This window comes from Cydia fagiglandana, chromosome 9 (assembly GCF_963556715.1).
Source record: "Cydia fagiglandana chromosome 9, ilCydFagi1.1, whole genome shotgun sequence".
Taxonomy (NCBI): domain Eukaryota; kingdom Metazoa; phylum Arthropoda; class Insecta; order Lepidoptera; family Tortricidae; genus Cydia; species Cydia fagiglandana.
The window spans coordinates 9,310,155-9,337,517 of NC_085940.1; the positions used below are offsets into that span (position 1 = coordinate 9,310,155).

General features: G+C 36.5%; 1 protein-coding gene across 1 annotated transcript; it reads left to right on the top strand.

Moving 5' to 3' along the window:
- The first annotated feature begins 1,676 nt into the window (after window positions 1-1,676).
- LOC134667308 (chaoptin) lies at window positions 1,677-27,354 on the top strand. The gene is made up of 6 exons (XM_063524654.1): window positions 1,677-1,955; window positions 20,350-20,520; window positions 21,460-21,604; window positions 21,700-21,810; window positions 21,893-24,885; window positions 26,622-27,354. The coding sequence occupies exons 2-6, from the start codon at window positions 20,352-20,354 to the stop codon at window positions 26,903-26,905; spliced, it is 3,702 nt and encodes a 1,233-aa protein (XP_063380724.1). The 5' UTR covers window positions 1,677-1,955; window positions 20,350-20,351; the 3' UTR covers window positions 26,906-27,354.
- The last annotated feature ends 9 nt before the right edge of the window (window positions 27,355-27,363 follow it).

Consider the following 27,363-nt stretch of genomic DNA (forward strand, 5'->3'; position numbering starts at 1 on the left):
TACGTAGGCAGGCAATTTTACTAGGCAACCTATGAGTATTTATTGCAATGTGTCGATGTGAATTCTTATCTATCATTTACTTCTTATCACAAATAAATAACAGAGATATTTGTTATAACGTATCTTAGACCATTACCTATTCGAATTGTTTATACTGATCTGTGAGTGTAAAAAGTGAAGTTGTTGGTTGAAGAAATGACATATCAGTATCATATTGGAAACAGATCGAATAACTAAAAAGCGAATTGGCCTGATAGGCACATAGGCTTCTTAACACATTCGCTGCCAGCGACCCGCTAGGCGGTAACGGCTACGCTCGTGGCGCGTAGCGCTGGCAGTGTATGTGTTAAATCATTTAGTGAATGTGTTAAGGCATATGTGATTTTGGATTTATATCTTATCTCTTGTATGGTTAATCTCCAGTTACATCAAATATATATATCACACAATACGTTAAAAATTTGTTAATAATTTGGTATTTTTATATCTTGACTGCGCAATATAGGCAAGTACATGTATAATTATATAATCAGTTCAGCCAATGAGTAGACGAGAGAACAAATGGGCAAACAGACATGATAAATAGCTACAGGTCGAACACATAACCCTCCTTAATTTTATATGGACTGGCCTTAAAAAAGGGCTAATATTATTTTTACCACAAATTAATGTTTACTTTTAATTTAACTAGCAGTCTGGCGAAATTACTGTTGCCTACCCTCATTCTCTAGGGAAAATCGAAAAAAAAAGTCTATGTTTGACTACTAAAAAATAAAAACTAGGTAGAGTTAGACCAAGAAAAGTCTACAGCAATGTTTTTTTTTCGAAATTGGCACTCATACATTTTTTTATGGATAATAAATATTTTGTAGAACGTGCGGTGATGAATTCCATATAAATTTCCTACCTAACCCTTATATTATAGCTAAGAACCGATGTAAAATTGTAAAATTTTGAAAGGATTTATCTCGGAAAATATTAGATGTACAGAGACAATTCTAGTGTCTTATTGTAGCAAATTTAGTCTACTTTAAAAACGCACTAGGAAGTTACTACCAAAAACTAGTACTTTAGGGTTATAATCGCCCAAATCTAAAAAAAATTGCGGTTTATTCGATTTTTGAAAAAGTTGCGTTCGGCGCTCGAGGTCACAAACTTGGATTATTCATTGGGCCAACATCATAAACAAGCCTCCAAAAAATCAGAACTACCGGATTTGACGCAAACGCAAAATGTATAATTTTACTGTATTAAATAGTTACTTATAGATTTCGATTAAAGGATGACTCACGTTAGACCGGGCCGTGTCCAGGGCGGAGCTTCCTCACCGTACTTATACTTTAAAACATTTTGCAGTTGTTTTACAACTACCAACCTGTCGAGGACTAATGAGGATTTATATGTATTAAGTATTTATATTTTTTATACCTTTTGTCTTTTTGTCATTTAATTTGTTTCTTCATCTAATTCTAATTGTTTTCCATCAGTTGTCGGTAAATGTTCTTGGTAAATGCCGGCTTGTTCGTTCGCTCCATTATAATTAGCTATCAAATTGGTTAAATGTCCTCGATTCCGGGACACAACCATTAATCCGACGTTGTAGAATGTATAGTGTAGCATGCGAGTACGTAAAATTAGGTGTTAGAAAAAAAAATAGCGGCACGACAAGCAGGCCTGGGTACCTGAAAGGTGAAGCTGAAAGCCCGCGCGGTCGGGCCGCCCACCGAGCGGCCTTCGCCAGTTCCACCGTAGCTGCCGAGGCGTCCCGTCGCGCCGCCATCTTGCCGCTTGTTCGTTCAACCGTACAGTGCGCAACTTTAACATGGTCAACAACTCGCCGAAATTATACGACAAAAGTGACTAATGAGTTCTACGGAACGCCGAACACAAAGCTTAGACTTCGGATCTGAAAATTGCAATGGTGTTTGTGAAATGTGATTAATTACTAACTATTCGTAAGTTTTCATTTATTACTAATTTTTCTCTCTAGAATTAACATAGATGTTAACTAGTTTTTGCAGGACTTATTTTATACGATTTAGGTATATAGTTTGGGAAATTCGCGTTTTAATTTTGAGTCGTTTTAATGAAATGTTTAAAAATGGAAGGTGGGTGATCCGAAGCCTGAATAGAAAATTGCTTTTCTGAAACCTTTGAGCTCACAGTTTAAAATACAATATAGATAAAGTTTCCATTATATTCTTTCAAATTCATGAGCCGAATACTGATGTATGATAATTTTCTTATTCATTGACAAAGTTACGTTGTTACCGTATGGAGATAAATTTATGCCATATTTAAATACGTATGGCAAAGGAGTCGGATAAAAAGTTTACTGGTGTATTTAAATAATGTATAAAACACAAATGTTTTATGAAATTACTGTAAAATTGTAAAAGTAAATTTTGTTAACATAAAAGATGTCCGAAGAAAATTTAATAATATTTTCCTCATTTATTTTTAACAATATCAATAAACATAATTTACAAAAAAAAACAGTTAATTATATAGCAGGTACAGTAGATTTTCTAGAAAATATATGAATCTTCTTACCTACAGCTCTAAGGATTTAAGGTAGGCGTAGGTAGTCTCGACTCCCCGCCAAGTTCTTAGAAATATAAATAAATTCATAACATTACTTACCTTTTGATAAAAGGGTTGATATTTCCGAGTACCTGATACTCACAGGGGCTTAGCACGTGCAAATCCGGCGTTTACTAAGTAGCTCTATTTTATGGGAAGGTGCAAAGTCGGGAGGCTCTTAAGAGTCAATACACGCAGCGGTTTTACGTAGGGTTGACAGCCATGCGTTGCTAGCGAAAAAATGAACGGGATTGTTTCGCTAAAGAAACCGGCATCGAGACGTGTATGAACATGACAGGTGATCAATTTATAGATGTAGGCATTATCTTTTGAGTTTACGTTGACTGAGAACAGGCGTACCTATTCTAATTTTAATAAGAGAATGTGAAATTCACATGATTCGATCTGATTCACATCATCTTAAATAAGAATAAGCCTATTAGTATTCATTTAGCAATGTGCCTTTGTTACACTATTATTTAATACAATTAAATACCTCTAAGCTTTTTACTTACATTATCACGACACCGGAGGCGCACGCGCTACTGCAAATCAATTCAAATTACCAAAATTTATTCGAAATTTATTTCAGCCAGATTTCAGCCCGTCATAGAGCCAGGCCGTGCAAGTGTCATTTTAAACGGCTAACTTCTATGAAATTATGACGTATGAATAACACTTGCACTGCGTGGGCTATCAAAATCGCGGCTGACTTTTCTTGGTCCAACTCTATATTCGCACTTATCGAACCTGTCAAAATTAGCAGTTACCTACCTACATCACATCACTGACTGACTGCCATATACAAGAAATCGAATCTACTTCCTCGACTGCATTTTTTGACTGTCATCGGTACGATTTAGCCGACGAGTTGTTTAAATCGTGCCACCCATATTGAAATTGAATTCATTAAGTACATAACCATTTTGAAAGTTTATTGCTTATTTCAGCAGGCTAATTCGAGTTTTAATGATCTTTCAGTGTGATATTTCTTCAACCAAAAACGTCACACACGACCACACAAGTATATTTGCATCTCTAAGGGCCACTTGCACCATTCTCTAACCCGGGGGTTAACCGGTTAAACCTGGAGTTATCATGGTTACCAGTACAATTTGACACTGGATTACCGGTTTAACCGGTTAATCCCGGGTTAGTGGGATGGTGCAAGTGGCGCTAACATTGATATCTGATTTGTTTTTCTTTTTTTTTATTATTTGGTTAAGAACGATTGCTGTTGATTTTTCTTAAGAAGTGAATACCTATATGATTGGCAATCGGAGAAATATTAAAGGAAAAGTCACTATAAAGTAACATGAATATAAGATATTTTTAAGAAAAAGGAATGATTTTGAAGGAATTTAAACATAAATGGCTTTAACTGAAATCTTGGATGTGGGGATGACCAGAATTTATGATCATGACAGTTTTTGTTCAGTGACGAGCCTCAGATGGCCTATTGAAAAAATATCAAATAAAAATTTAGTTATTTGCCTCTCTATAACAGAAATATGCAAGAGCGACAGAGGCAGAAAAAGAAATTTCGATTTTGGATGTTCGTGATAGATAGTTGTGACGAAGTTGAGTAATCCAATAACTGATTTTTGATGTTATTCATAAACGTACGTCACATCTAACACACACCGTTGATAATCGTTAGTTATCTTAATATTTCCACTTGTTAGAAAGAGACAAACTGCCGTATTCGAACTTCAAGATATTCACAAGAGACGACACGTACTAGATCCATTCTAGATACGTTATAGTTTAGATATCAACTAGTTATCTTTTGCAGCGCAATTCGGGCAACCAATGTCACTTTCACGTTAGATAAAGTAAGATATCTATTAGATATGAATTGGATCTCTAAGTCATATCCTGTGGAAATCGTTCAAGAGTATCCCCAGAATCGCGCAAATGTCAAATTTGACAGGTTAGATCTTTTTTTTTTTTTTTTTTAATTTATTATTTAATTGGACCTTTATACATTTGTACATATCGGCCCTATAAAGCCGCTTCTTATATCTTCAGAAATAAGTGTACATAAGTGGACATTTAAAATAAAAATAATTAGAATTTATTTGTTAAGCATAACTTCAGCCAATCTATATACCAATTGTGCCGTGAGGTTAGATCTTAAACATATCGTTATCGTATCTTGGTGATGTCTAAAAGATGTCTAACAGATGTCTATTTTTTTAAATCCGAATCGGGCCCAATAATTTACATAGGTTTGTAAAAGGTTGCTAAGTTTTATGAAGGGGCTTTATGTTTGTCTACTTTTTATTCGTAGCGTAGCTTAGATACCTACTCATCAAGATAAATAAAGATAAATTCAGAGGTAACTAGTCATGGGATGGGAGGATGTATTGTGAAAAATAGGTAGAAGAATATACGTAACTACTCTTATACCTATATTCCTAATAATTTCATTCTTCGTTTGCTTACTCTGAATCATAAAACAAAACTGAAATAGGTATTCCTGCGGCTTACCAGAGGAGCATGGAGCATTTTACAACAACGTTGCTGCTATAACTTTTCAGTTGAAGTGCTTAGAAAGTTTGGTGGCATTAAAATGATTTTCAAGTTAACAATGTAATATCGAATGTAATGACATGAAATTGCACTTTACGGAAAGCTGACGAGCTATTTAACACTTCTATTAAGTAATTATATTCGTACAAAGTTTGATGATAAAGTTGCGAGTTTGAGCAACGATATCCCTAATACAAGACGGTTTATAAAAAAACCTTAATCTGAAAATCTCCGCGGAAGTTTTGCAACTCTTATTAGGCGCCGCTTCAGTTGCTTTAAAATAATTTCTCACTTTCCTCGTCGTGAGCACTTCGTTACGGTTTCATTCATTTTTTAATTTCTTTCTCCAGATCGTTTATTTTTAAGTCTCTTTAGCATTCCGCTCCTAATGCGTCAATTACCACAAATAAAATCCAGTAATTATCACTCTTTACAATTAAGAGGAAATAGAATAGTCAGTGCGCGCGGCGATAATCAGATTTCTTTTATGCACGAAAAACGGATTTTGCTTTATGCATACAAAACGCTTTTATTTAGAGTTTCCGAATGCTCGGCTCGTTTGGCACCATTCGTAGATATTATTAATTCCATCCAGCGATAATCGATAAATGCAGATGAGTTTTTCGGAACATGAATCAATTAATAATAATAAAAAAACAGAACTTAAGTATCAATTCGACTCGCGCACTACGGATTTCGTATAAACTTAACTATGTAACAACACTTCGATTCCCAATCCTCTAACGAATAGATAAACCAGTACTGAGAGATATACTTAACTTTGCCGTTGGAAATTTGTTGGCCCAATACATTGACGTAGGTAGCGGTTAATAAGTTAATTTACCAACTGCACATACATTTATAATAGCAAAAAGTAACTATTTCGTGATGTAACTACAAATTTACGGTTTTCGTAATTTTTCTTTACTTGTGCTATATGTATGTAGCACAATGTCATGGCAGTGCTCCTTGCCAAATTTCAGTCACTTAAGAGTCCTAAGAGGCCTATAGATTTTGATTCCCTTGTTGGGACATACACGGACTTATCTTTAGACTGCGTTGACTTAAAAGTTTCTTTTTTTCACTGCTCTAAGGGATAGCAGATCTGAAATGATGTTTATTTGTATCAATTCCAGCTTGAACCTCCACGAGTTCCCGAGAGAAAGGGACTAATGGACAATAAAGTGATCCTATAAGGGTTCCATTTGCCGACCGACGTATCTATAGGTAATTTAAAATTATGTAAAAAATTTAATAGGTACACCACATCTTTTAATGATTACCAATACTGTATAGTGGTAACAAGCAGTAGGTAAGTCCGATTCAAAATGAATACCAAATACTTAAACTCCATCAAAAGTCTACAGTAAAAGTTATATTTAAAAGTCTGCGGTATTTTGAATACATTGTTATGCACCTTCACAAGACTTTTATAATTAGCGCAAATTTTTGAAAAAATATAAGGTTACCTATTCTACGATCCCATTTGATATTTGAATCCAAATTGTCTTAATTACGTTTGATCGAATGGAAGTTTTGCTTATGATCTTTAAAATCCTTAAATCGTTTGGACTAAAATCTGGCCTACTTACGTCTCAAAGTCAACGGCCTGCAGAACCTTGCGGCCGGAGAATCTTCCGAGTGCATTATACGCTATCCCAAAGGATCCTCCGTTTGTACACAAGTGTGCTTCAGCCGGCGATGTTTGAGCTCCTCCGTTGCCGTGCAAGATTTAGTGGAGCCCAGTAGGTAAAACAGTTGGAGCGGCTAGAGAGTATCGCTTTGTTTGTGCTACCAAGACTGCATATCATACGTGTAACTTATGTGATTTGCTTTAAACGGTTTAGTGTTTGCTGGAACACTGTTTAAATTGCATGGTTGAATCTTAGTCAAAATACATAAACGATACTAAAACAGTCAATTTTTGTTTATATCTAGATTATCGACGTACGCAGGAAGTTGTCAGTCTATTTATGAGATCTTTATAGATCGAACCATATTTATGTATGGTAAGTAAAGCTAACGTTACGCATTTTTGAAAGATTTTAATTTAGGTGTAAGATACAGCCTCATATTTTACATTTTATTTACAGCAAATCTAAACTCTAGAATAAATTAAAGAATGGAAAAATTACTCTCTTGGATGAGACTTGAACTCAAGGCCTACCGAACCGTACCTACCGTAAGGTACACGATCTACCGTACGTCGTAGATGTCGCTAGGGTCCCCTTGACCCAATGGTGGAAAGATTTGCTGGCTATGGATGACGTCTTGGTGGCTCAGATGGCAGCGCGCTGGAGTATCGATCCAGAGGCCGTAAGTTCAAGTCTCACCCAAGACAGTAATTTTTCCACTTTTAAATTTATTCTAAGCATAATTGTATCGTTCGCAGACGTTTCTGCTTGTTAAAATTAAAATTAAGCAAATCTAACTTAAAGAAATTTGCCTTCATAAAATATAAATTGGTCTAGACGTTCTTTTAACATGGGAAAATTCTTTAATGTTGAAATGATTAATCTTTCTTTCCATAAGTTAGTAATCTCAATATAATATTATTATTTTGGAACTACCCAGATGTTGCATTTTCATTTTTCCATTATTGGTAAAGGCACCAAGGCACTTTGTCTAACCTAGTCTTACATAACTAGAAAACGTGGTTTCACCAAGGCGATAAGGAAAACTATAGTTTTCGCTGATTTAAACTTTCATGATTTTAAGCATTATTAAATTGCACAACGGGACTTAGTCGCGTATTAAAATTTTAAGATTTAAGTACCTCCGACGTTTCAAGACCAAGTGCACCCGCACGTTCGAAACATTCGCGCGGCTAGAAGATGTTGATGTCAACTTTAGCCAGTCTCCGAGACCACGGGGACAACGCCGTCCTCGAAACGTTGGAGGTAAATCTTAAAACTTTGATATGTGATTAAGTCCCGTTGTGAAATGTAATACACTATACTCGTAGTTTTAACTAGGAAAAAATGCGTTTTCACTTAAAACGGGTTTATATATGTTACATTATATAAATAAAAGCGCCCGATAGAGGGACTTTAAGTTATAACGATGGTGAAGATGGAGCGTGAGGTTCTGCTAAAGAAGCCAGCTAGATCGATCGTTAGTAAAGTTAAGATTTTAACGTAGGTACCTATATAGTGTAGGGCGTCACAATAGATAGTAACTTCGTGCCCGCTTTTGATAGAAGTTCGCTCCAGAGACGTGTTTAATTAGGTTAGGTGAAAGCGGAACCTTGTCCCAGCTTCGTCAGCACGACAAAATGTGTCACAAATCATTATTGAAGTACCTACCATTGGCCTAGGTTAGCTACAACACTTTCAACACGGCCACATATTGTGATGGGACTTACCTAACTATTTTTAACATACCTACCTACTTCAAACAAAAGGTTCTCAATTCAATGAAACGGGCGTGCGAGTTCTCGCACTGTCGAGATGAGTCTCAATGAGTACCTATTTATAAAAAATTAAGTACCTACCTACCTATTATGAATTGTTTATCCGTTAGTTTACGCAATAGTAAAGATAATATGTATAAGGTATCTCCTTTTATGTCGAAGTTTTTTGGTTGTGGTTATGGAAAACAATATGCTCCGATACGAATGTGACGATTTTCTCACTAAATAAGTAGGTAGGTAAATAAAATAAGAAGTACGGCAGTAGGTGAGTACATTCACAGTGAACAAGAACAGGATGGAGTTTAAATAAAGTTCCAGAATTTCTAAACAGAGTCGTGCGAAATTTAATGACCTGTCAAATTTTACGATCACATTTTATCTTAAAGGGTTTGAAGGGAATGTTCTTGTCAGAGCATAAACGAGTTTTGTTTATCACGGGTCTGTGTAATAAATTTGGGATCTTCATAGTTAGACACATTAGACACAAATTAATTGTTAACTTATAATGGTCTATACATACTTGCAACACCAACATATGAATATATTAACCTATCCTCATAACATAACGCAACTCAGAATTGCTTTTTGACCGCTCGTGACGTGAAATCACAAAAATCGTTATACCTAATAATATGAAACTTATGGAGGCTTAACTTGCTTTTGCAAATTCATTTTCGTATACGTTTAACGTGTTTTTTTTTCTTCAAAACCCATAAAGAAAATGACAATGAATGATAAAGAAAACTCATAAAGAAAGCTTCTTAGTTTGAATAGGTACCTATCGCACATTAGGATTAGGTACTTCCAAGTAACTGAAACCGTCACCGAGAGCATGCGGACATGCTCAAGTAGGTGAATAGTTTGGGTCTATGTGACTCTTATGGGCACGTTAGGAGTAGATTCCGTTCTCATCTCCATCCGTATAATAAGAAGGCGCGCCGCAATAGCCGCTACCGTAACGTAATTCAAAGCGCGACTCGGGTGCAGCCGCATTTTTCCGCCGCCAACCTCTGGCTCCACTCCAATCTTTATTTTCTCGACTACCTACTATAAAGCACCTTCACAAAGCGTAAATAACGCAACAACTTTTGCTGTCAAATGAATTCTCTTTGAATTTTCGCGCGTGAAAATGAAATTTTGTAATTTTTTATGCGTTCATTGGAAGCGTGTCATGTAATTTAGTACATGCGGGATGCTGTCTGAGCAATTAGGAGATGATTTCGTACGTGTTCGAGTTTGCCGGCTCCTAGTTAATAGGTATGCATGCAACGTTCTAATTTCGTGACTGGGGTTAAATCAGTCGCTTTCATTTTACAAAAAGGTATACGTATAGGTGGTACCAGTGGCGAAGCATCAAACATACTCGTATCCTCCATAATCATATATAGAACAACATTATCAAACTTTACTACTACTCGTAAGTACTCGTAATTGTTTTAGTATACACGCCTCTAATACACTCCTAGCGCAATATCAATAACATGTTTAATTTTTCGTTAGATTTATTTAATTTGTATTTTAAATGCTTCTAATTGTGTAAGTTGGTGACGGATTAAAATTCACATTTATTCATATTAATAATGTTATGATTAGCAAATGAGCATAAGCGATTGTGAAACTGTTCTAACAATTTCATGTCATTATTTTAGACCTATTTACCTAGCTGGTATAATAATATTGCTTTAGAAACGCACTCTAAGAACAAAATATGTACTTGAAAATGAGGTGACGGTTATACCCGAGATGACAAATATTTTTTAATATTGGATTTTCTGTAGTAGGTTATTGTCTCTATATGCGAGACATGTCTAGATACGCGTGCGCCGCCTCAAAACATACGCAATGCGTCGGGTTCATTGTTAGCCACCATTGGGTAACAACAATTACATCTAGGTACCGTTTAGACGTGGCACTTAGGCCTTTTTAAAAGCAGGCAGAAATGAGTCATAGACATTAAAAACAAGAACAAACAATAATAACACCTCTGCTATATCATATCCTCCCTTGTCATATCCATCAAGGTTTAAAAAATCACAATGTATATCTACTCTCATACACATCACTACACTTTATAACACGAATGGCCCGATTCGGATTTTGAAAAAGACATCTATTAGATATCTTTATACATCACCAAGATACGATAACGATAATTATGTTTAAGATCTAACCTGTCAAATTTGACATTTGCGCGATTCTGGAGATACTTTTGAACGATTTCCACAGGATATGACTTAGAGATCCAATTCACATCTAATACATATCTTACTCTATCTAACGTAAAAGTGACATTGGTTGCCCGAATTGCGCTGCAAAAGAGAACTAGTTGATATCTAAACTATAACGTATCTAGAATGAATCTAGTACGTGTCGTCTCTTGTGAATATCTTGAAGTTCGAATACGGCAGTAAGTCCCCCGCCGGGTCTGTCTGTTGGCAGACCCGGCGTGTGTGTATGTATGTTGGCAATAAACTCAAACGACAAAGTTCAAATATATTATTATTGTTATTTTATGTTCTAATCATAGCGAAAGGTTCGTCAATGTGAATCCTTAGTCAAAATTGTATATAAACGGCCGCCATCTTGATTTCATTCAATTTTGGTCCGATCATAATAACAATAGATATCTGAGGATGTGAAAGGCCTTTCAATGTACCTAAATCCGTAGTCGAAATTATAAAAAAACGCAGCCATAATGAATTTATAATTTTTTTATTCAATCGTGTCGAATATTAAATTATAACTTATGAATCCACTTTATATAGTTTTTGGACTTTTTAGTCTAGTCTCAGTTCGAGCCGAACTTAAATTATAATCATTCATTCCATAATGACATGTATATTTTAGCTTCGAAAAACACTACCACAGTGCTGATTAAAGACTATAGTTCGTTTTTTTAGCATTAGAAATAAGGTAAACAATCATGATGTGTCTTTTAATTGAAAAACACATTTTAAAAATAAGTTACGGCAAGTATGTAACAATTATGAATCTAATACAATCATTTAAATTCTTCTGCTTTCATAAGTAATCGTTTTTGATTTTTAAAAAGCGTTTTTCAATTAAAAGACATGTTTTTTTTTTTTTTTTTGATTCCATTCCAATCCTGCAAGCTGTCTATCTTTGACATTTAGCTGGACATTAAGTATTTTTAATAGTCGTGCGTGGTGCGATATCCTTTGATACGCCCATCAATTTCATAAAATCTTATATTTATTTTATAAGATCTTGGGGTGCTCTTCTTTTCAGCCTTGTAAAAGTAGTGTTGGGTGGTTCCTTCATCAGGTTTCTCGCTAGTAAGTTTGGGTGTTTCTCCATTCGTTTGCGATATTTGTCTAAGGTGTCGGACACTTCTTGGTTTATTGTTTTGATTTTGAGATCTCGATGCAAATTCTCGTTTTTGATGTACCACGGGGCTTTAGTGATAATACGTAGTATTTTTGATTGGAAGCGCTGTAGAATTCCTAGATTGGATTTTGAGGCTGTTCCCCACAGCTGGATCCCATAAGTCCATATTGGTTTTAGTATGCACTTGTAAAGTAGTAGTTTGTTGTTTAGGCTGAGTTGAGATTTGCGTTCTAAAAGCCAGTACATCTTTCGCAGCTGCTGTCCGAGGGCTTTTCGTTTTGTAAAGATGTGTTTCTTCCAAGTTAGTCTCCTGTCCAAGTAGATTCCTAGGTATCGAACGTGGTCGGATTGGGGTATACATATGTTATTAAATTTTACTTCCGGGCACGTTTCACGTCTTAGCGCAAATGTTACTTGCACCGATTTTGTCTCATTCGCTTTAATTTTCCAGTCTTTGAGCCATTTTGATATATCGTCGAGACTGTTTTGAAGCTTTCCTGATGCACCGGCGGGAGTGTCGGCTACTGCTAGTATAGCAGTGTCATCGGCGAAAGTTCCTGTTAGAACATTTTCGGCGCTTGGGAGATCCGAGGTATATATGAGGTAGAGTAATGGGCCCATGACACTTCCTTGCGGCACACCGGCTTCTATCCCATGAAGGTTTGTAGTGCTACTGCCATAGCTTACATAGAAGTGTCGTTCGTTGAGGTACGAAGTGATAAATTTATAATAATTGATAGGAAGGTTTTTTAATATTTTAAATAAGAGTCCTTCATGCCAAACCCGGTCGAAAGCCTGGGATATGTCCAAGAACGCTGATGACACATAAAGTTTTTGTTCAAACGCAAGGTTTATTTGCTCCACTAGCCTGTGAACCTGTTCCACAGTACCATGTCCTTGCCGGAATCCGAATTGGTGTAACGGGATCAAATCAGTCTTCGTAACCTCTGCTTTTATTCTTTTCATGAACAATATTTCTAAAACTTTTGAAGGTATTGGTAGCAGGCTAATCGGACGGTACCATTTTACTTCTGTGGGTTCTTTGCCAGGTTTTGGGATTAGAATTATTTCAGCAACTTTCCATTGCGGAGGGACAAAATTTCTCCAGAGCGCGGCATTGTAGATGTGACTTAGGAATTTGATTCCAATGTGCGGTAGTTCTCTGAGGATTTTTGCAGTAATGAGATCATATCCTGGAGCTTTATGTATGTTGAGGCTTTTGATCGCACCGATGACTTCTGTGTAAGTAAATTTTTTAATGGGTAAGTCTAATTGGTGAGGCTGGCTTAGTGTTTTTGTTATTTCTTCCAATTTTGTTGAATCAAGATCGTCATTTGGCGTGAAAACTGTGGATAGGTGTCTCGCAAATGCCTCTGCTTTGTCAGAATCTCTTTTTGCCCAGCTCCCATCTTCATTTCTGATCGGGGGTTGATGGGCAATGGGCCTTTTCAGATTTTTTGTTGCCTTCCAGAGTGAATAATCAGTGGCTTTTGTCGCATCAAGGTTTTGTAGGTATATTTCTGTGTCTTGCAAGGGCTTCCTTGAGTTTAGATGCGAGGTAGTTAAATTTCTTTTTATGGCCTGGGAACTTGGTTGATTGCCACAATTTCCTGGCCTGGCGTTTTTGTTTTAGTAGCTCGAAAATATGTTTAGGGTATAGAAACAGTTCTTTGTTTATATCCTTTGGGATAGGAGTTGCAGCCCAAGCAGCTTGTTGTACGGTAGTATTAAATAATTCGACAGCTTGGGTGATATCCTCGTCTGATTTTAGAGGGATTTGGCAGTCCAGTGATTGCTGGATTAGTTCCCGAAAGTATGGCCAGTTCGTACCTTTCGTGTGCAATTTACACTTTTTCGTAATAGGTGAGATTGGGCAATTTACTAGTAATATAATTGGAGAGTGGTCTGAGGACAAGTCCAAGCTTGATTTGCATTTCAGAGAAGAGTTATGAAATCCCTTAGTAACTATGAAGTCTATTAAGTCCGGTTTCTTGTTTAAATCCGAAGGCCAGTAACTGGGTTCACCGGTTGACGCTATACCGAGTTGGAGGGACTCGATTGACTTTAAGAGCTCTCGGCCTTTTGGTGTAATTAGCCTTGAGCCCCATCTGGTGTGTTTGGCGTTATAGTCTCCTCCAGCTAAAAATCGATGCCCAAGTGTCGAGAAGAATGATGAGTAGTCTTCCTTTTTCAAGTTGTGCTTTGGTGGTATATACAGGGCTGTTATGTTAATCTCCCCTTTGTGATCTTCGGTTATTATGCTTGTGGCTTGAATTTTTTCCGTGCAGTATGGATCGACTGCATAGTGTTTTAGTTTTTCTTTTATTATTATTGCAGAGCCACCATGGGCTTTTCCATCCGGGTGCATAGTGTGGTACAGTTTGTATTTGGGGATTTTAAAATAACTCTTACTCGTAAAGTGAGTTTCTGACACTAACATAATGTCAATGTCATTGTCTTCTAGAAAATGTTTCACTTCTAATAAGTGTTTTGGCAGCCCGTTGGCGTTCCATTGTGCAATTTTTATTTCGCTGAATTTTTACACATAATGGTCATTAGATTTGTTAATACATTTGTCATTGTACTTAATTGGTTCAGTATTTGTTTAAACATCTCTGTTAATTGTTTCATGTCATTATTAACGTTTCCACCGGAATCTGTGTGGTTATTATTATTATTGGGTTTTGTATTCCAGCTTGTTTTGGTTGTGCCTTCAAAAGAATTTCCATTTTGACTGGACATGCCCATATCCGTGTGTGTTGGGTTACTTTTAGTTGTGTGAATTTTATCGTCATCTTCATCTTGTATTTTTTTTGGCCTCAGTTTGGGCGTTGTTCGTTTTTGGAGATCTTTATAGACCTTGCAGCCTTTATAGTTCGCCGGATGCCGTCCTTCGCATAGAGTGCATTTTACTTTATTTCCTAGAAATTTGTTTGAGCATTTTGCCGATGGGTGGTCTCCAGCGCATTTTATGCATTTTGGTTTTCGGTGACAATATTTTTTGGTGTGCCCATAGCGTTGACAATTTCCGCATTGAGGTATCTCGTGTACTGGTCTCGGAGCCTCTACTACAACTCGACAATTAAGGATGCTTTTAAGTTTGTATACATCTTGATTGTTTTCTTGCGGTGCAAGTTCTACAATAAACATGTCTAATGGCTTTTTCGTAAATCTTTGTTTTATATTCCATACATTTACTGTTTCATGGCCAACTTCGTTCAAGGCTTCTTTTATGTCATTTACATCGGTTGATGGGTGGATGTTTTTTATTACGGCTTTAAAGGATCTTTCGTGTTTAGGTTTATAGCTGTTAAATTGAGTTCCTCTCAAATCCAGTTGTTTTTCAACTTCCTTGTATATTTCCATTGTTTTAATATGGATTTTAACTCTGTTGTTACGTAAGACTTTCAGCTCGTAATTTTTCGAGGCATATGTTTCGAGTAATGTTTTTAGTGGATTGATGTTCTCGACATCATCTATGAGCATTGGGGGAGGTTTTGGGTTATTTTCAGTAGTTTGGGTTTCTTCTTCATCTTTGAGCAAATCTAGTGTTTCGAATGAGTTTGAAGTTGGTATCGGTGCCGGCGTCACCGTTTGGCTTAGCCAGTATGTACTTAATTTTGTTTGCTTTTGAGGATTCTCATTCTTCTTGTCGGGGCTATTTCTAGGACGTTTTTGTCTGGTGTTGGCTTCTTGCCAAATTTCTGAGTTACTAGGATGTTGTTTACTAACTTCCTTACTACTTAAAAAAAAAGACATGTTAAGATCGCTTACCTTCTTGCAAGTTCTTTCTAATTTATTTATTTATTTATTTAGAAATTTAATTCAGGCAACAAGGCCCATATTACAAATACCTTACAGACAAAATCAATCAATCAATCAATCAATCTTTCTAATGCAAAAAAAAACGAACTATAATTAGTGACCGTTAGACCGCGCTAGATACTCACGAATAATTTTGGATTTTCTGCCTAACAATTTAATTCATGCATAAGTTGAGACGAGCAAACTACAGTTTTAAGTTGAAGCGGTCACTTGGTTAATATTAAATGCTGACCTTTGTGCCCTTGTGTTCTCTTCGGTTTGTGTCCTTAATGAATAAGGCTGAGAACATGGCCACGTGTGCCCGACACTAAACAGCCTGCATTAGGTACTTGAATAATTTATTGAGCACTTTAATATTCCACTAGTTGTATGTATGTAATGGTACGTATTTACCCCAAATAATGTTTACAACATATTTATTACGTTAATTATTAGGTGTCAACTTTCTAAAAGTTTTGAAGAAAATTGTGTTTCTAGTTGACAAGTATGAACTTTGTGTAACTCAGTTTGTAGGTACATTAATATATGTAGTTAGTAGCTTTTATAAGTTGTTCGGAGTTTATGAAATAAATGATATAAAATAAGTAAGTTTTTATTGTCAAACCATGTTTACATGAATGGCTCTTTGGCTTTAGATTTATAGAAAGTACCTATTTAATATAAATAGTAATATACAATAAAGAAAGTATTTTATATTTTACCGAACCCACGCCAAATCTTCAACAAAAGTTTATTTTTCGAAAATAAATAAAATCCATTTTTAAGCATCAAAACTATACCTTAGGATCCTCAGGGCAAATCACAAAATATAAAATAACTTTATGAAATTATGACCTAAACCCTGCTAGTCGGTTCGTTATAAAAAAAACAAATTTCCTTGTGAACGCTTAAATATAATCTTGTTGAAATGAATTTCAAATTATTTCCTTGATGTCTCTTCGCACATTACCTCAACTGCAAGATGGAGCGTATTAAGGTAATTCGAGGTCTCCAAACATAGGCGACTGCTCATTACAGATGAGTCCTCGATTACGACCGGGGCCTATTTTTGAGATTCAAGCGCTCAAAATCGTAGGCGAATAAAAAATTGTAAATAATCGCATACGACAAAATACGTATTTTTCAACTTAATTCGAAAGGCCCGAACTATCAGTAGTATAGAATAGAATTGCGGGCGCTTGTCACTGAGCAGGAGTACCTAGTCAGTAATCACTATGATCAATTGATCACCCCTATGACAACTACGATGATAAAATTGATAGCCCCCATTGTCTCCGCAATGACCATAGGGTCTTTTATTGTGATCATAGGACCACCACCATGACCGCCCTGATCACACTCTGAGTACACCTGAAAGGCAGCCTATTTAATTGTCCAAGTCTATAACTATAGGAAACCATAAAGAAGTAAGGTAACCATAACTACAAGAATAGAAATAAAAATAACTTTGATCAACATAAAGTTTTTTGTCCGTAAATAAGGTAGGTATAAAAATTATTCTTAGCACGATTTATACATTTTATCACTACACTTTATTTTAAACACCCCCCTCCCCCCGCCCCGCGTCTGCCTGTTTGTGTGTTCGCGATAAGTTCATATCAATAAAGTGATTTTTGAGGTTGTTAACCCGTGAGAAGCCGGGGTGGGTCGCTAGTATTTAATATGACGGTTACGTTGTTAGCACCGCTGATTTCTGGGCATCTGTGGTTGTTTAAGGGAACCTCGACCTTTTCCCGCTTTTAGGAATGAAAATAAATAATTTAATTGAAACTACTTAATAATTTACTCGGGGTTGTGTCGGTTAGAAGCAGTGATAGTTTTTGGCCTTGATGCATTAAAGTGCATTGTAATGTGCCTGAATTGAAGAATAAATATGCCCCATGACCCTTCATGGCCTACACCTACACCATTTCATCCTGGAAAATAACTGTTTAATAATTCCACCACATGAAAGGAATGTGTTTTGATGTCTTACGGTGCGTAATATTGGCCGGCACAAATTGTAGGACAACTAAATATATCCATGATGTTTTACGACAAAATAAGTTTACCCACACTAAGAATAATATCCAGAAATAAATGTATCATTAGGCGCCACTTGCACCATTTCCACTAACCAAGGTTAACCGGTTAAACCTGGAGTTACTATGGTTACCAGTACAATTTGACACTGGGTTAACGATTTAATCACTTAATCCTGTGTAAGTGGGACGGTGCAAGTGAGCCTAAGTATAATAACTTCCATCGAGGTACCTATAGAAATTGTCGTTGGCTCGTGAAGTAAATAACTTCAAAGAAATGCGCAACAAAGGAAGTGTTGTACCAACGAACGTTGTCGTAATACTCGTAACACAAGAATATCAGAGTACAATATATTAATGTTGTTTTATCTCGTATCCAGGGGTTCTCGACACAATCTAAAATAACGAGACGCTATGTCAGCCGTAATAGACCACAAACGCAGGTTCTGTTTCTGCTGAAAATGTGCTGAGAATATAACCCTGTAATTTTACAATATTTTAGTTTATATTTGCGGCTCTTTTGTGTGTTTTGTTGTACAAATAAAGAATTACATCTTTTTTATATCGGGGTCATGCTGATTGTACTTGGGTGAGAGACTGAAAATTCATATATTGTAACATATATATAATTCCTTTTCTTAAGTAAGCCTGCTGACATTGCAAAATATATACATTTTCTTTACGATAGATCGATACGATCACGAATCCTGAAAAGTACATGACCCATTTTTCCTCAAGCACTTCTTGTATAAAAAATTGGGCTTTGTATGGTTGTGGGGTATCTATTTATATTGCATACATATATTTGTTATACAAAACAAATCTTACATTTGTTTTTACTTGACTTATTTGAATATCTAAAGTTGTCTGAATCTGTTGGTATGCGACTGTTTTGTAACTTATTATTAAGATTTTAGATTGTAGAAAAATAATAATAATAATAATAGTCCAAATGCCTGCTGAGACCGGTTCATGGGTATCTATTGTTGCACCTGTGAACGGGTTCCAGCAGGCGTTCTACATGACATTAAAGCTCTCCAAGGGGCCTCTACGTGTTGGATCTGTGTCCCCACGCAAGCCTATCAAAAAACCGGGATTATAGGCCCGTGATATCCAAGGAGATACAAATAATAATAATAGTAATATTTCCTTCTCAATTATCATTCGTAAGGCTAATATGAAAGAAACTAAATTGATAAAACCTATCTCAAAAAAATCGCACGATAACTGGGCTACATTATAAAATAATATTCGATACCTGGCACCTATATTGATACTTGTTGTCTACTGGATATTTAGGTGTAATTAAAAAAAAGATCTTCACCAAATACCTAAACAGTTTACGTAAGCCTCAAAAAAAATAAAAAAAGGGATAGGCACTATTGTTTTCCTAGCACTTATTCACCTGGCACTTCGACTATGCGAAGGTACGGCGCATGCCCTTATTTCAATTTGTTTAACCCTTGAGGGAGAAGGCGTGAGCGGTATCCTTTGCTTAAAAATACGATAACGCTAGATCCCTTTCAGATATTGAGATCAAATTTACTCTGTCGTGCATTAAGGATTTCCATCAACCGAGACGTGCACTCTGTTTGCTACTTAGTTACATGCAGCTTAGGTATGTAAAAGTTTGAAATTTCCTTTATAGGTAATATAAATCTCATTACCTATTTATTTCCTCGAAATTATATAGAACAACTGAAACCTCAATTGTACTCTGTATCTTTGGGTATTTAAATAAAAGTAAACAAAATCTACCCAATGGCTCCTTAAGGTTAATTGAGGGTAGATGAAAACATTATTTATGATCAAAATGTAGGTCAAAGCCGGTCGTTCAGTGACTGATCCAGGCGGTTTTGTATTTGGTTGATTAACCAATAAATGTTATAAGGTTATAACCTGAAAGTGTACAAATTGTTTGTTTACTTTTATTTAAAAACTTATATATACAGACTTATTTATATAAGTAGGTAGTAAAAGTGTTTAGTAGCAAAAAACTCGTTCTGTTAGCGATCATTATCGCCGCGAGTAAAATATATACAATTGTACATTTACATGTAGGCTGTCCAGAATACGCTATTTTAAAAAGACGAGCCAAATAAGCTGCCTACCTACTTTTTGCGAAAAGTCAAAATGTAATCTTTACGGTATCGGTTTCAGTACGGACCCAACGAAGGCTAACAATAGAAGATTTAATATAAGATGTGCTATAACTCGTTTGTTTTAGCTATAGCAGCGCGTCCACTGTGATTGGATGCGACCTAAGAATTGTAGAAGATAAAAACAATAAATAATTTAAAAACTGCAATTATAAATAATTATACGCTAATAGGAAGACAATATTTTCATCGACAAAAATACCGCCATTTTTCATGCATTGAACAACGAATTTTGTATCCAGTCAAGCTGGAATTATTTATAAATTTTATTACATTCTGTACTGACTGGTCAAAATCACCTTACGTAACTGGTGACTCGTTCGAAGAGTCAGGATATTGTCTAGAATATCATGGATGGTAGCCAGTGGAAATCCATGGTCTCTGCCTACCCCTCCGGAAAATATGCGTGATTATATGTATGCTTGTATGTGTCATGGATGGTGTAGTGATGAGCATGTGTTTGCAGTGATGGTGTTGGGCGATGCGTGCGTGCGCGCGCTACACGGGGCCACGCTGCTGGCGCTGCTGGTGGGCCCGCTGGCGGCGCCGCGCCCGGAGCCGTGCGCCGGCAGCCCGCTATGCTCCTGCCGGGACAAGCACATGTCCTGCATCGCGGTGCCGCTACACCGCTTTCCAGGTACGGACTTAAATAGGCATATATGCTAAGAAATCGATGTCATAAAATTTGACACTACCCTATGGGTTATCTGGAAGAGACCGCAGATTGTGTTACCTCTATGATTATTTTTTGTATAGTTTATTTTATTGTGGTGTGTAATAAAAATAAAGAATATTGTAACTATGGTCTTGTTATAAAATAACTTATGAAACCTTACTTTGAAAAGGATCATTTACTCTTTTTGATTGAATTACTTTGGCTACGAAATAGGGTTCCAAATTACTTATATAAAGTTGAGCTCGTGGGCCGTAACCAATAACCGGACGTTGTGAAATTGAAATGAATGTATTTATGCACGCGGTCATGATACTATACAAGATAATTAAAGTGGCGCATAATGTGTAATTTGAGGGTGTCATTCATTTCTCTCCATATTATAATCAAAGCATTGTTTCGAACTAGTATCTATTTACTAATTTAATCATGTACAATTGTAGATACATAATTCGTATTCACGTTATATGTACTTTTAGGCAATACTATAGAAGAAATATGTATGCTTAGAGTGCTCACTCGATACATAGATAAAATGCATTTATAATAAGTTTAAAACAAGTTTTAAACTTATTAATAATACGTTTTACCATACCTCCCATACTAACTATTATTTATTCGGTAAGTCAGGAAACTGATGTGTGAAGTGAGCGCTTATTTCAATATGGCAATAGGTTCTTATTAATAGTGTTATACATAAACGCGCTATAAGCTTCAATTAGCTATTAAACCTTTATCTTATTCCGTCATTTTGACTTTGGTATGTACCGTACGAACAGGATAACATATATTAATATTAACTAATTGTAAGGTCCATACTGCTGTTACCTATCCTTCGTTCGTACAAGAAAGAAGGTGTTTATCACTTACCTACTTATATATATATATATAATTCCTTTTCAGAATGGCCTCACATAGAGTTACAACATTTGGATATAAGCATGTCTAATCTGGAAGTCCTATCAGAAAGCGCACTGGATGGCCTAAAACTTCAAACCCTAGTATTAGTAGCAAACAAATTACATAACATCGAACCACATGCATATAGGTATGGATATGGATTTCTCATTGGATTGGCTACTTTAAAAAGTATTCCAAAGGAATACCAAAGATATTTTAACAACTGAACTTGCTTCTTTCCAGTTCCATGGCTGTTACACTTGCCTCTTTAGATCTCGGATACAACGATTTCACAGAAATACCGCAACAAGGCTTGAAAGATTTAAAAGTTTTAAATTGGTTGAATCTGCAGAAGTAAGTCCGAACATTTAAATAGACATTCCATTAAATCTTTCCTCGTAGCGGATAGTATATTGAAATTTAAAATTTGTTTTAGCAACAACATAGCGCATGTTGATCCTGAAATTCGATGGCATCATTTAGAAGACACATTGACGAGTTTATCTTTGAGTAACAACCAAGTGCGCGCACTGCGGCCGCGCGCGCTGAGCGCGCTGCGCCGGCTGCTGCAGCTGGATCTCGAGGGCAATCTGCTGCGCTCCATCAGTCCGGACTCCTTACCTCCCTCCCTAACCCTCATCAAGCTCTCCAATAACTTTTTACACAAATTCTCCTGTGATTTAGTTTATAATCTCCCTAGGCTACAAGGTGTACAATTACGACATAATTTTATTAACTTTGACCACAATTCCACTTGTACGAACAACAAAACCAAAAGAATAGAGAAACTAGACTTGAGTAATAATAGATTAAATGACTCTACCGAAATACTTATACTCCAAGAAATCCAAATTAGGCAAATTATTTTAGATCTCAACGAACTAACAATAGTTCCTAAGTTAGTTTATGCTAAGAATCGTGTAGAGAGATTGTCTATCTCGTACAATAACCTTAAATATATTTACAATGACGTATTTTTATCATTGAAAAACTCATTGGAGCACTTGGAAGTGGAGCACAACAAATTGTCCCACTTGCCGGACAGCCTGGCGCAGGTCGCGCGGCTCCGCCATTTATCTCTGGCGTACAACCAGTTGGAGGAGTCGCCGCCCCTCCCCGGCCGCCTCCAGACGCTTTCTCTGGCCGGCAACTTTTTAACTGCCATGCCCTCTTCGCTTCAAACACTCGAACCGGGTTCCATTCGTTACCTCGATTTAAGCTATAACAGGATATCTAATTTGATGCCCGACGAATTTCGAGACTGGGCTATTGCTCTAGCGACTATCAATTTGAGAGGAAACAGGATTGCACAGATTTATAAGAACGTTTTCCCGGCTAGTATGCCAGTAAAAGAAATTAATTTGAGTTTCAACGACTTATACTACGTTCATCCGCAATCTTTTTCGAATGTTACTAGCTCCTTGCATGTTTTAGAGTCATCTTCGACACTATTTAGTGGTTATTTTCCGTTCGAAATAGACGAGGGTCTAGTAAACCTTAGTTGGCTTTCTTTTGACAATAATGATTTTCACATACTAAGATTAACAGACATAGCGTTACTGCCGTATTTAAAGTATTTAAATCTAGACTATAACAGGATCGTAGACATAGTTATCGACGAAAGTCATCATAATATTACCTTAGCTCTAAACAGTATAAGAATTTCCTATAATTTCATAAGTTCAATACGAGGCCGAACATTTACGAATATGCCTGACTTGAGAAACTTAGATTTATCTTATAACCGAATCAATAACTTAACTAAGCACAGTTTCACCAACTTACCGAACTTGAGATATTTATCTCTGGCTGGGAACATAATCGATTCGATGGAGCCGGAAACCTTTGCTAATTTGCCGAAACTAGAAATATTAGAGCTCCAAGGTAATAACTTCACGTACTTTCAGCTTGATTCGTTTCTCAACGTTTCTCATGCCGATATTACGTTTACGTTAAATGTCAGTAGAAATAATATTAGAAGCATAGATGGCGATTCCACAGTTTCGGTAAATATATTCGACTGTTCACACAATGATTTGCAAGAAGTGCCAAATAATATCTTCCTTGTATTTGAGTCCACAATACGACAAATTATTCTTTCGCATAATAAAATTATGCATATTTCGAGTGAAGCGTTTGGCCAAGCTGCTCATTTGGAGATACTAGATTTGCATAAGAACAATATAAACTCAATTAAAAGAAAGTCTTTTAGTGATTTGTTTTCGTTACAAATTTTAGACCTTTCTCATAATGTCATTTCCCAGCTGGCAGTGGAGCAATTTAGCAATTTAAATAGATTAAGATACCTGAAAATGGACCATAATAACCTAAGACTCCTTCCTAGAGATGTATTTAAGAATACTATGATCGAACATCTAGATCTCAGTGTTAACGAGATCTCAATATTCCCAAGCACTGCTCTCTCTCAGATTGGCTTCACTCTCAGGTATCTAGATTTATCTTACAACCGTATAGAATATTTAGATAGCAACATATTTCGTAACACACAGTTTCTATTAAGTTTGAACTTAGGTCACAATTTACTTACAGTTTTATCCGATAACACTTTTTCCTGTCTCGGAGGTTTGAGTCAGCTCGACTTAAGCTTTAATTCTATAAAAGCAAACTTTAAAGAGTTGTTCCACAACCTTCCCAACTTGCGGCATTTGAATCTTGCAAATATAAGTTTAAAATCAGTGCCTTATTTACCATTGACTAACTTAACGAGTCTCAATTTAACTTCAAATTTAATTAACAGCTTTAAGGAGACTGACGTTAAACGGCTAGGGAATCTTCGCCACTTAGACATTAGCCATAATCGTCTTACCTCTCTGGTGCCAAAAATGTGGTCGCACTTAAATAATTTAAATATTCTTGATATTTCATTTAACCCTATCATAAAAATCTCGCCAAGTAGTTTTAAATGGTTGAGCAACTTATCTCATTTAAATTTGAACGGTCTCAAGCATTTAGATATAGTTGACCAAGATTCCTTCCGCCCCTTAATGTCTCTGCGGTCCCTGAGCATACAGACGTGGTCCACCATAAACCATTCCACTTTTCGAATCTCCAATATTACTTCGTCCCTTCCTTCCCTTTACAAGTTGATTATTCACTGGACTGATGATGTAATGGACGATCAGCTGCAAGGAATTGACGCAAGGAATATTCGTTTCTTGGAAATTCGAGGATCGAGGCTGCGTAAAATATCGGACGAAGCCTTCGAGCCATTTTCGAGTAGTCAAGAGATGTTTATTCGGATAACAGCCACCTCCCTGGCGAAGTTGCCGACGGCGCTGATGCGGCACCTCGGACAGGTGCCTCAGCTGGGCCTCGACTTGAGCTATAACCAGCTCACCACACTAAATCCGGCCATTTTCTACCCAAACTTTACAAGCTGGAGTCATGTAGCGACTAAGCTGTTATCAGGTAAGAGGTGGTAGAAGATTTAAGGTGACATTTGGACGGCAACTGTAGTTTATTGCGGCATTCCTGCTGCGGCGGAGAAACGGGCGCTATCATTGTAAATTTCCTTGATAAAATTAATGACGTTCATAGCCGCATTACTGTCGCGGACTTACGCACGAAAAGGAAATTGACAGTAACGGCAGTAGCAGTAATGTCGCAACAGCAGGTGCAGTTATCATCTGAATTTCACCTTAATGCTTGTAAGTTTCCTAAGCATATTTACTTAGTATAGAACAACACTCGCTTCGCTTTAAAGCGTTTAGAAAAACTAATAAATCAATTAGGTATGCTTAAATATCAATTACATTTTCGAGCACAAGTATGATTTAAGTTTTTGGCTATTTACTTATTGCTTCGAAATGTGTAATTTAAGTTTAACTTTCACAAACGAACCTGCTATTGAATTTGAAGTTTGATCTACTTTGACTGTGAATAAATTAATTTTGTTAGGTACCTACAATTCCGACTAAATTCTGCTCGATATTACTTGGTCGAGACTTGCCTAAAATATTATTATACAAATGTTACCGGATTTTTTGTCGCAAATCTATTTCCGACTTTAATGCCAAGCTTATTTTGCTTGAAGAGATATAGATTATTCACAAAATTTTAATATTCGTTTCCTACAAAATGGATTCATGGAAGCGTATCTGAAAAAGAAATTGTAAACAAGGAGAGGGGAAAAAGTGTCTCAAGTAAAAGTCGAAAATATTGACTGATATCTTTGAAACAAAAACAAAAGTATCCTTTTAGAGTTGCGTGCTCTAAAAGGAAAAACACGGGAATCTTTCTAAGATCACTCATGTGTCCGACCTTCTCCATTTACCGTCCTATTTTACAGGATACGTATTGCTTTAAGTATACGTATCAACATTCTTCGAATTTAAAAGCATGTTGTGAATCAAACGCCTTTAGAAACGCTTTTGGTACAATTTTTACTATTCCATCGTACACATCAAGAAGTGCCAAAACATAGGCATGCGCAAACATTTCGAATCGAAGCCTAATTTTTGGGAGCCAAAAATATCAAAAAATTTCTTATCGGGTAGCAATATGTAACTCATACCATTAATAAGTAGGTAGTTATTTATCAGATTAATAAAAAACCGGCCAAGAGCGAGTCGGACTCACGTTTTTAGGGTTCCGTACATAAGTCCGACTCACGCTTGACTGCACATTTGTAATAGGTTTTCCTGTCATCTATAGGTAAAGAACTATTTATTGTTTTTGTTTTCAATATTTTGTGACCCGTATTAGTTTCGGAGATAATGGGGGGAATGGTAATTTTTTGGCTATATATTTTAAAGTTATTAAAAAAAACATGTCCATCTTTGGGTCACTAATTTACATATGTGTACCAAATTTCAGCTCAATTGGTCCAGTAGTTTCCGAGAAAATAGGCTGTGACAGACGGACAGACAGACAGACGCACGAGTGATCCTATAAGGGTTCCGTTTTTTCTTTTTGAGGTACGGAACCCTAAAAGTATTTTACTCATATAATACGACGTGCAATACATAGGTATAGGCCGAGTATTATATTCCGATGAGGTAGAACATATGGCTAACTCATCATAGTCTAATAGGATATTTTTGTTCAGCTAATCTCGCCCCACAGATATTGAATATTGATTACCTGCCGCGGATGGTCCTAATATATTTATAATATATAAAGCGGCAACAATTGTTTGTTGGCAGGCGGCTTGATTCTGACGGGTAACCCACTGCGTTGCGAGTGCGAGCTGGCGTGGCTGGGGGCGTGGCTGCGGCGATGGCTACAGGAAAACGAGGCAGGCGCGGAGCTGCGGCGAGCCGTGCGCGGCGCCACCTGCAAGGATCAGCTCGGCCGCCGCGTGCCGTTGCTGCAGCTGCGCGCAGACGAGGCCGACTGCCACGCCAGTGCTCTGTCCAGTGACGCGCAGCCTAAATACACACACGCATCCTTCATCCTCGCTTTACTCTGGACTCTCATCTTCAGATGATGCTGTCCTAGTCCTAACTAGTCATTATTGTACATAATGTACATAGAGTTTTATCACGATTTTAATGATAAAGTTTGCATTTTGACAGACTGTAGTTCAATTAAAGTTTTGTAAGTACCACTATACGAATTAGCAGTAATTCTAGGTCAAGATGTAGATATTACAGTTTTATCTAAATGTAGAATTCACTAGTTATCGTCAACGTTTATATAATAAGAGAATAGTGATATAGTTCCCAAAGGGTACTAGAATTGTTTTGTTACAGATTTGCAAAGAAGAGTTTTCTATTCCACTACCTACGTATGTACGTAAACTTAGCAACTTGATTTTGTATATTGAATGATTTGCAAGTTATTTAGAATCATATTTGCTACGATTATGTTTTTATTATATATCTTTGCCATGTTAGGAATTGTATATATGTACAGAGTAAATATTTTTCCAAAATACACCGGTTT

Excerpts from the sequence above, each read along its gene's own strand:
- LOC134667308 (XM_063524654.1), top strand. The coding sequence starts at position 20,352 with ATGGTGTTGGGCGATGCGTGCGTGCGCGCGCTACACGGGGCCACGCTG. Across the intron at positions 21,605-21,699 it reads ATCGAACCACATGCATATAG|TTCCATGGCTGTTACACTTG; the intron begins GTATGGATATGG and ends GCTTCTTTCCAG. Across the intron at positions 21,811-21,892 it reads AATTGGTTGAATCTGCAGAA|CAACAACATAGCGCATGTTG; the intron begins GTAAGTCCGAAC and ends AATTTGTTTTAG.